This window comes from Leguminivora glycinivorella, chromosome 6, assembly GCF_023078275.1.
Source record: "Leguminivora glycinivorella isolate SPB_JAAS2020 chromosome 6, LegGlyc_1.1, whole genome shotgun sequence".
In the NCBI taxonomy this organism is placed as follows: domain Eukaryota; kingdom Metazoa; phylum Arthropoda; class Insecta; order Lepidoptera; family Tortricidae; genus Leguminivora; species Leguminivora glycinivorella.
Window position 1 is genome coordinate 2578121 of NC_062976.1, and position 13252 is coordinate 2591372.

At 39.4% G+C, this 13252-nt stretch overlaps 3 protein-coding genes across 4 annotated transcripts; all 3 read left to right on the forward strand.

Moving 5' to 3' along the window:
* Positions 1 to 6479: 6479 nt before the first annotated feature.
* Positions 6480 to 8855, forward strand: LOC125226934. Its single transcript, XM_048131114.1, has 3 exons — positions 6480 to 6563; positions 7108 to 7668; positions 8842 to 8855. The coding sequence occupies exons 2-3, from the start codon at positions 7164 to 7166 to the stop codon at positions 8853 to 8855; spliced, it is 519 nt and encodes a 172-aa protein (XP_047987071.1). The 5' UTR covers positions 6480 to 6563; positions 7108 to 7163.
* Positions 8220 to 9730, forward strand: LOC125227236 (leucine-rich repeat-containing protein 15-like). Of its 2 annotated transcripts, none has more exons than XM_048131496.1 (2): positions 8220 to 8233; positions 8842 to 9730. In XM_048131496.1, exon 2 carries the CDS (start codon positions 8898 to 8900, stop codon positions 9723 to 9725), a length of 828 nt encoding a protein of 275 aa, XP_047987453.1. In that variant the 5' UTR covers positions 8220 to 8233; positions 8842 to 8897; the 3' UTR covers positions 9726 to 9730. The 2 variants fall into 2 exon arrangements, with proteins under 2 accessions (XP_047987453.1, XP_047987452.1); XM_048131495.1 differs by having other exon boundaries at positions 8227 to 8349.
* Positions 9731 to 10064: 334 nt separating this feature from the next.
* On the forward strand, positions 10065 to 12500 carry LOC125226935 (protein toll-like). The gene is made up of 4 exons (XM_048131115.1): positions 10065 to 10088; positions 10636 to 10758; positions 11060 to 11953; positions 12051 to 12500. Exons 1-4 carry the CDS (start codon positions 10065 to 10067, stop codon positions 12498 to 12500), a joined length of 1491 nt encoding a protein of 496 aa, XP_047987072.1.
* Positions 12501 to 13252: the final 752 nt, after the last annotated feature.

Sequence of the window (13252 nt, forward strand, 5' to 3'; positions counted from 1 at the left end):
TCACTATCACGGTCTATATCCCGGTCAATATACTTAAGTCCAGTCCAATGATAGCATCCTTATTATTTGCACATAAAAGTACAGACATTTGGAAAGTCGCTAAGAAAGAGTCGCTTTTAAATGAATATGTGTGACAAAACGGGAAGGCACTACGATGTAGCTACAATTTCTACTCTTTTTTAGGGTTCCGTAGTCAACTAGGAACCGTTATAGTTTCGCCATGTCTGTCTGTCCGTCCGTCCGTCCGTCCGCGGATAATCTCAGTAACCGTTAGCACTAGAAAGCTGAAATTTGGTACCAATATCTATATCAATCACGCCAACAAAGTGCAAAAATAAAAAATGGAAAAAAATGTTTTATTAGGGTACCCCTCCTACATGTAAAGTGGGGGCTGATTTTTTTTTTCATTCTAACCCCAACGTGTGATATATCGTTGGATAGGTATTTAAAAATGAATAAGGGTTTTCTAAGATCGTTTTTTGATATTATTAATATTTTCGGAAATAATCGCTCCTAAAGGAAAAAAAAGTGCGTCCCCCCCCTCTAACTTTTGAACCATATGTTTAAAAAATATGAAAAAAATCACAAATGTAGAACTTTATAAAGACTTTCTAGGAAAATTATTTTGAACTTGATAGGTTCAGTAGTTTTTGAGAAAAATACGGAAAACTACGGAACCCTACACTGAGCGTGGCCCGACACGCTCTTGGCCGGTTTTTTTTTTCCAAGCTGTAACTAAAATTCGGACTCCTCGAAGAAGATTTTTTCTTAGAAATTTCCAGAGGTTCTTCTTGAGAGAATCTTAGTTTGCAGCAACTCTTTTGTTTTGAGTACTTAAGTTATGGATATTTTTTAGGGCACACTATAAACTTTAAAAGTTTCGTAATCGCATCTTCAAGTGTGTTACATTTCACCCAAGATAAGTTGAGTAGGACTTGTATTGCATTTTTATTTAAGTACTTGAAACACCGGTTTACATTAATTAGTCAGGGACCAAACGACCTCTTTTACAAAAAGTCGTCGACATCTCTTCTAAATACCTAAAACAGGTATGGATGTGTTCCTCGTTATCTCCAGATTACGAATTGACCTGTTTTAGTTTAAGGAGGGGGGACGGGTTGAGAAAAAGGGGGAGAAAGATGGCGGCCGACCATCATAGATATTTATTCACATCTCGACTCCTATGGCACCAATCTGTTCGTGCAAGGTGTCGTTTGAAAGCTTATTAAACCTACTTTAATTGTTTTCAAATAACTATACTCATAACAGTAACCGTTTACGAAATATTTGAAAATATGTGTTTTTTTATCGCGCATGAGTTGCACAAGTACTAGAAAAAATGCGTCTAACTCAATAAACAATAACTTTACCACAATTGATGTTATTATAAAATTTTCGCGTCTATTCATGCTCTTTTTAAAAATATAAGTTTCATTGGTATATGATAATATATAACCATGTAATTACGAATTTGGTTTAGCAGGAGTCACTCTGCCCGGTCGCAGAAATGGGCGCTGACCGTAGTAAAGTATTCAATATTTTTGAGGTCCTATTTTACGGATCCATATGCGAGAGGTATCGTTTCAAAGCTAATTAAACCTACTATATTTTTTTATAAATAACTATAATCATAAAGGTAGCTGTTTAGAAAATATTTGAAAATATGTGTTTTATAGACCATGAGTCGCACAAGTACCTACTGGTAAAAAATGCTTCTTAATCAATAAACAACAACTTTTCCGGAATTGATGTTAGTATAAGATTTACGCGGAATTTCGTGCGCTTTCTAATAACATAAGTTTTATTGGTGTATGATATTATATAACCAAGTAATTACAAATATGGTTAAGTAGGGGCCACAGCGCCCGGCCACGTATGGATGCTGACCGTCGCCAAATTTTCTATATTTTTCAGATCCTATTTTATTTAACAGGAATCTTTTGAAAGCATATTATGCGTACTATCATTAGTTCTCAATAATTTTAGTTGTAACTGTAGTAGCTAACAAAATATTTGAAAATATGCATTGGAACCGATGTGAGTAAAACATGCTTCTAGCTCAATGAATTATATTTTTTCCGCAATTGATATAATAACAAAATAAACGGCGAAATGTATGACCTTTTCAAATAATAAGTTTTGTCAGTATTGCATAAACAATTAATGTTAATTTATCCATCATACTCACTGCGCACCGTCATATACATGGATGACCATTTTCGTTGCCGTGTTCATAATTTTTAAGATTGTATCTTGGTGCATGACCAATAAACAATAACTTTACCGCAAATAATGCTATGATAAGATTTACAGGACATTTCATATGCTTTCTAAAAATATAAGTTGTATTGATGTATGATATTATACAACCAAGTAATTACGAATTTGGTTTAGCAGGTGTCACTGCACCCCCGTGACGTAAATAAGTGCTAACCGTCGCCTAATTTTACGTATTTCTCAGATCCTATTTTAGCGATCAATTTGTGAGAGGTATCATTTGAAAGCATATTATGCGTACTATCGTTACTTTTTAATAATTTTAGTCGTAATTGTAGAAGTTAACAAAATATTTGACAATATGTGTATTTTTACTGTATATGAATAGCATTCGCACTGATACGAGTGAAACATGCTTCTAGCTCAATAAATTATATTTTTCTGCAATTGATATAATAACGAAATGAACCGCAAAATGTATGGCCTTTACAAAAAATGAGGTTTGTTAGTTTTGCCTAAACAATTAATGTTAATTTGTCCACCATACCCACTGCGCACGGTCAATCGTCATATAAACGGATGTCCACCGCCGTTGCCTTAATTTTTTCATCATTTTACAGATTTTATTTTACTGATAAATTAAGTATATAAGTAAATTCGATACGTGATAGATTATATTTATTATGAATATACGATTAGTGAAATAAAATCTGAAAAAGGCAACGACGGTGGACATCCATTTATATGATGGTGCGCAGTAGGTGAGCTGAACAAATTCAAATTAATTGTTTATGCAATACAAACCAAACTTATTTTTTGTGTAAGTCATACATTTTCCGTTTATTTTGTTATTATTTCAATTGCGGAAAACTATAATTTATTGAGCTAGAAGCGTGTCTTATCAATGCCAATGCTATTCATGCACAGTAAAATGCACATATTACTAATCAAATATTTTGTAAACTTCTACAGTTTCGACTTAAAATATTAGAAATAAAGATAGTACGCATAATATGCTTTCAAATGATACCTCTCACAAATTTATCAGTAAAATAGGATCTGAGTAACGTAGAAAATTTGGCGACGGTCAGTCAGCACCCAATATCGTGACAGGGCGCAGTGACCCCTGCTAAACCAAATTCGTAATTACTTGGTCATATATTATCATACACCAATAAAACTTATATTTTTAGAAAGCGCATGAAATTTCGCGTAAATTTTATAATAACATTAATTGCGGTAAAGTTATGGTTTATTAAGTTAGAAGCATTTTTTATCTGTATATGTGCAACTCGTGCTCGAAAAAAAAAGTCATGTTTTCAAATATTTTGTAACCAGCTACCTTTATAACTATAGTTATTCAAAAATAATTATAGCAGGTTTAATTTGCTTTCAAATGATACCTCTTACATATGGATCCGTAAAATAAGAACTTAAAAATATTGAATACTTTACTACGGTCAGCGCTCATTTTTATGCGACCGGCGGAGTGACCACTACGAAACAAAATTCGTAATTTAATGGTTATATTATCACTTACCAATAAAACTTATATTTTTAGAAAGCTCATGAATAGTGGCGTAAATTTTATAATTACATCAATTGCGGTAACGTTATTGTTTATTGACTTAGAAGCATTTTTTACCAGTACTTGTGCGATTCATGCTCGATAAAAAACACATATTTTCAAATATTATGTAAACAGCTACCTTTAATATTATAGTTAAGTGTAAACAATTACAGTAGGTTTAATTATCTTTCAAACGATACCTCTCCTATATGGATCCGTAAAATAAGACCTCAAAAATATTGAATACTTTACTACGGTCAGCGCCCGTTTATGCGACCTGGAGGATAACCCCTGCCAAACAAAATTCTTAATTACATGGTTATATATTATCATATACCAATGAAACTTATATTTTTAGAAAGAACATGAATAGACGCAAAATTTTTATAATAACATCAATTGCGGTAAAGTTATTGTTTATTGAGTTAGACGCATTTTTACTAGTACTTGTGCAATTCATGCGCGATAAAAAAACAAATATTTTCAAATATTTCCTAAACGGTTACTTTTATGAGCATAGTTATTTGAAAACAATTAAAGTAGGTTTAATAAGCTTTCAAATGACACCTCGCACGAACAGATTGGTGCCATAGGACTCGAGATGTGAATAAATATCTATGATGGTCGGTCGCCATCTTTCCCCCTTTTTCTCGACCCGTCCCCCCCTCCTTAAACTAAAACAGGTCAATTCGTAATCTGGAGAGGACGAGGAACATATCCATACCTGTTTTAGGTATTTAGAAGAGATGTCGACGAAAATCGTGAAGGAGACGACTTGTGGCCAAATTGGCTCTAGACTAAATCGCCTTTCTAAATGTTGCAGTAGTCAATGAAATCTTATTTATTTAATATCATACACGAATGCCGGCGGCCGCCTGTCGTGAATGATAATAAAAAAAAAATAAGCCTAATATGTAGTAATGGACTAAGAGCCCAGAGTCGCCAGACCTTCCTCATTTTCTCAAGGTTGAAACTTTGGGATAATGTAGAGATCGTATCGACGTTTAATGTCTGCATATTACCTAGTTCGGCGCGTCAGCCATTTTTTTGCTCTAAGGTTTTTTTTTAAACACTAATTTCCCTTAAATTCTCAAATGCTGATTTTTATATAATGTAATAGAAAAGACTGTAAGGATTTGATAATCATGGCGCAAATGGTTAGGAAATGATGATTATCAATTCCTAACAGTATTTTCTAACACATAAGGTAAAATACCCCATAATGGACGGTGATGCCATTATGGACAAAAAAACACAAATCCTTAAAAATAAGTATCTAAAATAAGTTTCTAAAAACTGACGGCTATGTACCATAAACTAGAGTTGTAGAGCTGTTTCATTTTGAAGTTTCAATTAATTCGGTTATTTCTGAAGGATTTGGCGACAAGATAAAATTCACCAGTTTACTGAAAAAAATATCAAGACGAATTCTTAGTAATGTTGCTAAGAGAGTTGAGTTCATGTATAAAATAATAAAAAAATAACGCACGGTGTAATCTTGAATGCGTTTTACTTACTGCATTAAGCATGAGATAAGGTATAAAACATACTAGTTTGTTGCTCCAAAGATATAAAGAAATGACGTTATTTTGCGAGTGTCCATTACTGGACCCGAAAAACTGCGTACCTCCTATGATGGACAAGGAACAATTTACAAAACCAAAATTTACAAGAAACAATCCTATGTTAAAATAACCCAAACTAATTGTATTTATGGTGTATAAAATTGCCTCATTGCGTATCAGTTGGCTTTAAAAGTAAAATTTTAAACTTATTTCACTGTCCATAATGGGGGATCCATTACTGGAGAACTGCCGTCCATAATTGGAGAAAAAACACCTAGTTTTAATTTGTTAACTATGAAGAAACCAATAGGAGTATCTATTCTGCAATTCGCTTGAAATGTAAAAGAAGGATGGGACGTTCAAGATTTAACACGCTTAGCGGTAGAATTTTTACATTTATCAGTGAAATATCAAAAACAGGTGAATTTTTTTCTTAAACTGTCCATGATTGGGTCCGTTACCTTATATAAAAATTAGCCTTGAAATTTAAGTTAGTGTTTTTTTTAAATAAACCTTATAGCAAAAAAATGGCCGACGGCCCGAACTAGGTAATATACATACATACATACAATCACGCCTGTATCCCATAAAGGGGTAGGCAGAACACATGAAACTACTAAAGCTTCAGTGCCACTCTTGGCAAATAAGGGGTTGAAAGAAAACGAAACTGTGACATTGCAGTGACAGGTTGCCAGCCTCTCGCCTACGCCACAATTTAACCCATATCCCATAGTCGCCTTCTACGACACCCACGGGAAGAAAGACTAGGTAATATGCAGACATTAAACGTCGATACGAACTCTACATTATCCCAAAGTTTAATCCTTAAGAAAATGAGGAAGGTCTGGCGGCTCGGGGCTCTTAGTCTAAGTACGAAAAAGTTGACCTTGAGAGCCCACACGCAAATTGTGAGTCTACACCAAAAAGCACCTTATGTGAATGGTGATAGGTATATCTGAGGCACAACTGCTATATATGCTGCTATGCTGCTGCTGCTGCTGCTGCTGCTGCTGCTGCTGCTGCTGCTGCTGCTGCTGTGGTGGCACATAAATAAAATATAGACATATGTTGAATGGACACCGCTCCCGCTATAATCAGTCTAGTGTTTATGTTGACGTAGACTCCACGTCAAATCGCGCGTTGCCGTGTAAAAAGTGATGTTTTATTTATGATAAAAAAAATTTTAGACGTGCTATGTATCTACATTATGGGTTAGTGCATTTATAGATAAGTATGTATCATGATAAGTAGCGTGCAGTGTGATAAACGAACGGTTTGTACTAATGAACATTTGGCGAATTTGTTGATTCTATCCGTAATTATGTAGGTATGTGATACACCCACCCAACATTACTGTAAATGACTCTTTCCCAAATATAAATGTCAACGGAATCTAAAAATAGAGCTAGTATAGAGGAAATACATATTTATATCTTCCAAAATTATCCTTCTACTCCTACTAATTAACATAATGATATGTAAAATCGTTAATTGTGTCGTTCCCAAGAAAAATATACCATCAGTTTGTCGCTTAACCTTAAAGACGCTTCCACAGCTAATTCGTATGAAGATACAAGCAACTCTCATCCTTGTTGTAAGCGACAAAGTGGGAACTTTGACTAAACTTCGTCACAATTAACGTTTTAAGTTTTTTTCTTAACTGCAAAAAAAGAAAACTATAAGTAGTGAACCCACTTTATTTTTATTGGGTTCCTTGCAAGCTGCACCACAGTGAACCTACATTATTTTTTTCAGGACTACCAACGTAACCACTGCATACATAGGTATCATGAGAAACATAGAGATGAACGATGAATATAAGAGACGCCGTACGCGTGGTGGCGTTGTTGGCGCTGGCGACGTGTGTAACCACAGAAATGTGTCCTGCAACCACTAGAGAGCCGGTAACATGCTCCTTACAGAGTGGCACGGAGATCGAGCTCTCCTGGAGTATTCGCGAATACATCACAGTAGAGTGCCTCGACAATGGCACCTTCAGCTGCGCCGAACTACCGAAACTGAGTATACCCGTCTTACCAACAAGGGTAATGATCGACAATTGCGTGCTGCCTACCAATGAGTCACTCAGCTGCACATTTCAAGCCCTTGGCGCATCTGGCGCCACCTTACTCACACTGCGCGGACCTCACTCTTTCCTCAAACCAGAACATGTCCAAGGCCTACATCTGTCCACGCTCAATTTAAAAGGTTCAACGTTCGATGAGCCTTATACACCGCTAGAGCTACCAACATCCGCGCTATCAGCTCTATCGTCGCTGCAAAAGCTCGTAGTGACTAATGCCCGCTTAAACCTACGCCACAATTTAACCCATATCCCATAGTCGCCTTCTACGACACCCACGGGAAGAAAGACTAGGTAATATGCAGACATTAAACGTCGATACGAACTCTACATTATCCCAAAGTTTAATCCTTAAGAAAATGAGGAAGGTCTGGCGGCTCGGGGCTCTTAGTCTAAGTACGAAAAAGTTGACCTTGAGAGCCCACACGCAAATTGTGAGTCTACACCAAAAAGCACCTTATGTGAATGGTGATAGGTATATCTGAGGCACAACTGCTATATATGCTGCTATGCTGCTGCTGCTGCTGCTGCTGCTGCTGCTGCTGCTGCTGCTGCTGCTGCTGTGGTGGCACATAAATAAAATATAGACATATGTTGAATGGACACCGCTCCCGCTATAATCAGTCTAGTGTTTATGTTGACGTAGACTCCACGTCAAATCGCGCGTTGCCGTGTAAAAAAAATGATAAAAAAAATTTCAGACGTGCTATGTATCTTTATTTATGATAGATAAGTATGTAAATAAAAATTTTAGACGTGCTAATGAACATTTGGCGAATTTGTGTATCTACATTATGGGTTAGTGCATTTATAGATAAGTATGTATCATGATAAGTAGCGTGCAGTGTGATAAACGAACGGTTTGTACTAATGAACATTTGGCGAATTTGTTGATTCTATCCGTAATTATGTAGGTATGTGATACGGTCCACCCAACATTACTGTAAATGACTCTTTCCCAAATATAAATGTCAACGGAATCTAAAAATAGAGCTAGTATAGAGGAAATACATATTTATATCTTCCTAAATTATCCTTCTACTCCTCCTACTAATTAACATAATGATATGTAAAATCGTTAATTGTGTCGTTCCCAAGAAAAATATACCAGTTTGTCGCTTAACCTTAAAGACGCTTCCACAGCTAATTCGTATGATGAAGATACAAGCAACTCTCATCCTTGTTGTAAGCGACAAAGTGGGAACTTTGACTAAACTTCGTCACAATTAACGTTTTAAGTTTTTTTCTTAACTGCAAAAAAGAAAACTATAATGATTATCATTAAAACTATAAGTAGTGACTCGAGCGCGTCCGATATATTAAGTACATATAAGTAGTGAACCCACTTTATTTTTATTGGGTTCCTTGCAAGCTGCACCACAGTGAACCTACATTATTTTTTTCAGGACTACCAACGTAACCACTGCATACATAGGTATCATGAGAAACATAGAGATGAACGATGAATATAAGAGACGCCGTACGCGTGGTGGCGTTGTTGGCGCTGGCGACGTGTGTAACCACAGAAATGTGTCCTGCAACCACTAGAGTGCCGGTAACATGCTCCTTACAGAGTGGCACGGAGATCGAGCTCTCCTGGAGTATTCGCGAATACATCACAGTAGAGTGCCTCGACAATGGCACCTTCAGCTGCGCCGAACTACCGAAACTGAGTATACCCGTCTTACCAACAAGGGTAATGATCGACAATTGCGTGCTGCCTACCTATGAGTCACTTAGCTGCACATTTCAAGTACTTGGCGCATCTGGCGCCACCTTACTCACACTGCGCGGACCTCATTCTTTCCTCAAACCAGAACATGTCCAAGGCCTACATCTTTCCACGCTCAATTTAAAAGGTTCAACGTTCGATGAGCCTTATACACCGCTAGAGCTACCGACATCCGCGCTAGCAGCTCTATCGTCGCTGCAAAAGCTCGTAGTGACTAATGCCCGCTTAAACCTGTCGCCTGATTCTCTGGCAGGTGTTTCTCAATTGAAGCACCTGGAACTATCCTCGAGCGATATCACAGGACTTAACCAAAGTGTCTTTCGAGAGCTGAAGTCGCTACTCACTCTGTCGTTGTGGGGTAATGATCTGCGTGAGTTGCAAAGTGGCACTTTTGATGGATTACAGTCGCTGCAGAGCCTTGAGCTGTTCGACCCGTTGCAATCTTTAGATGAAGGTGTTTTCGCGGCGGCGGAAAACCTGCGGGAGCTACGGCTAGAAAATATAGAGCTGGATGAGCTGAGTCAAGCGGCGTTGCGTGATCTGAATGAACTTGAATAACTGATAATTTTGGAGCACGGAGACCGCTGAAAGTTGGTTTGCGAGCCTTATCCTTACCGAAGCTTCGTGTGGTGCGAATAGAGCGGTGTGGCTTGGAGACACTGCCTGGAGACGCTTTAGCGGGTGCACGGGCGCTGCAAACATTATCCTTGTCACATAATGCAATAGAAACGCTTCCGTCTGAATTTCTTACCGACTTGACGGACTTGCGCGCTCTGAATCTTAGCCACAACGCCCTGCGCTCGCTGGAACCAGCCCTGTTTCAAAGTTTATTGCACTTGGAAGACCTCAAACTTGACCATAACCGACTGGAAGTATTGTCAGGGTAAATATGGTTCCATGTGTGTTAAACTCTACACAGATGTCCGACAGAAAACACGAAAAATTTTTATGTCATTTGTTTAACGAACGTTTTGAATTTTGCAGTGCGCTATTCGAACCAGTACCCGCCTTGCGTGTCCTGTCGGCCCGTAAAAACGACTTGCGTGCGCTGTGGTCCACCGAGTTCCGAGGTTTAGGCGAGCTACAGAAGCTTGACTTGGCTCACAATCAACTAACGTTGTCAGAATCCCCAGGTGAGGTCTACAATCCAATCCACTACCTGCCTGATATTTTACCTACCAATAATTGATATTCAAGACAAAACTGAGACTTATGAATCACGAAGTCAATTCGCGAGCCCATAGCAAGTTACTTTTCTGAAGTTTTCAGCAGCACTGGCAAATCGAATTTGAGGCATTGTCACGCATTGTGCAAGGCGCACGTAGACTGTCACGATTAATTTGGCGTGTTATGGAGTCACATCACAGTTTTGTCTTCGCGACCACACTCTGCCTATTATTATCTCGTTTTATAAGTAGAACGTTGGGATCGTTTTTCAGAGACATCGATTTCGCCTCTTCATGCGCAGACAAAGCTCCGTCAGTTGGGCCTCGGGCACAACAACATCACACAAGTGTTTGACGACTGGCGCAACAGTTTGCTGCACCTGGAACTGCTTGATTTGAGATATAACCAGATTGAGGTCCTCGAGGTAAGCATTCATTAGGTACAAGTTATACCTCTAGAGCGTACATACACGACCAGTCACAACAGAAATTTAGGAATTGTGCCAATATCTTTCAGACAGAACTAACTAAATATAATATATATGTGGATATACTACTAATCACCCTAAGGGTAGGTATACCTATGTATTTCCAGTGGGATTCCATTTGCTATCCATAAAAGCCTAGCGTCATTTATTGTCCCTAAAAACCGATTTATTAGATTTGGCCCTCTTGAGTCTTGGGAAGGGAGATTAATTCAACGAATTATTTGTATTTTAATTCCAGGATCCTGACACAAACTTTTTGAGCAACGTGACAGTCGACTTCAGATTTAATCGAATATCTATGATCAAGATCGAAGAAGAAAATCAGTACGCTCGAGTCAGCCCCAAGGATACCAGAAAAGGCACTTTGTTAATTGGTGAAAATCCTTTCCACTGCGACTGTCATACGTTCCGGCTGTTGCGACTACTCGCTAACTCAAGCTACGAGTACATACATCCGGCCATCAAGCTTGATGCAGCAGTCTGTGCCACTCCACCTACGCTCACTGGTATAAAATTGCGAGAAGTGCCTTTGGATAAACTCACATGCGAGTTACCAGCATCTAAATGCCCACTCAACTGTAATTGCATATCACGTCCTGCGCGAAACACGATCGAACTGGACTGCATCGAACCACCAGCCACCGCGCCAATGCCAGATCCACCTAAGGACTTTAACCGCATAACCCTACGGCTTCGAAGAGCGCCTCTAACTCTCAACCTGACGCTGCCGGTACATGAGCTCCAACTGACAAGACTAGGTCTGACGGAATTTCCGCCGGGGCCTATTCCAACCCAACTGGAGCTGTTCGACCTCAGAGACAATCTGCTGACAGAAATTTCAGGACTAGCATCCGGCGGCTACAAGTTGCGTATAGCTGGTAATCCGCTCGCATGTGACTGTGCACACTATGATTCCATCAATGCGCTATTGCTGTCAAGTAACCGCATAGAAGACTGGAATAACGTAACATGTGCAGGCGGCCGATACTTGAAACATATTAGAGATGCGGATGGATTATGTGCTGAAATTCGGGCAACATGGGCCGCTAGTATTGGTGGAGCATTAGCTTCAATTGGGCTAGTCGCTGTCGTTGTAACAGTTACATGGCTGCGCTACCAGAATGAGATCAAGGTGTATCTTTTCGCTCGCGGTTGGTGCGGGTGTCTAACGAAGTCTGGCAAAGAAGCTCCCGCTTAAGTACGACGTGTTTGTGTCATTTTCGCATGAGGACGAAGAGGTAGTGGTGCACAAGTTGGTACCGGAGTTGGAGCAGCGTGGGTATAGACTGTGCGTGCATTACCGGGATTGGGCGCCGGGTGAAGCTATTACGGAGCACCTGTCGAGGTCGGTGCGGGAGGCGCGGCGGACACTAGTGGTGGTGTCACGCGGGTTCCTGCGCTCGGAGTGGGCGCGGGCGGAGTTTCGTGAAGCGCACGCGCGGGCGCTGCGCGAGGGACGCTCGCGTGTCATAGTGGTACTCCTGGGCGAGCTCCCAGCAGCTGACAGTGAAGACGACGAGCTGCGGGTCTACCTGCGCACGAATACGTACGTGGCGTGGAGCGACGCGTGGTTCTGGCGCAAGCTGCAGTACGCGCTGCCGCACCAGCCCCTCGGGCTGCAGGAGGATGTTCCCCTCGTGCCCCTGTCGTCCAGGCATTCGGACAAGCTGCAGATTTGACAGGATTGCTTAGCTATGGACAATTTTTAAACAATGAAGCGGCCTCAAAAGTTACCAAAAACATTATTGTTTTGGTAGGTAGTAAGGATAAGTGTCTAGTCGTATAGGTACGCATTGTAACATATACTTAAGATAGACGCTTACAATCCTGTTTTCTTCAGATTGTATTTATTATTTATATGATAAAAATCGTGATTAAATTAATTACGCTTAGTAGGTACATATATTTTTGAAGAAACGCGTTATTTTGACAAATTAGAAATCTTGTATATTACAGTGTTTGGGGTACGAGGAGCGGGCGGGGAATGTGTTAAGCGCGCTGTGATTTAGTAGGTACTACTGACGCGTAAGTGGCCAATGTAAGTTGACCTATGCCGGCTCTGAATAAATTATAAATATACTTATTTGTGGAATGTAAGTTTTTAAAAGCGTTATTTCACACTCAGGTGGAGGCAATTTTTTAGTGAAAAACACGCGCTGCTTTCGGGTCTGTTACTTGGTCGATTTCGGGCACGGCGAGCTTATATCAGTGCAAATACTAGGAATAGTCGTCTTGTAATGGATGAGCTTAGAGGTAATACTTATGTATTTAGGCACTAGGTAGGAAATAAAACTATACCTAGTCACTGTATAAAATAAAGGACGTGCTAGTTGAGGGCCAGCTAGTCAATCTATTAGGTGTCTAACTGTACCAATATCAAGTGGTATCAAGTACTGCAAAGCAATGAGCTATACTATAATGATTAGATTTT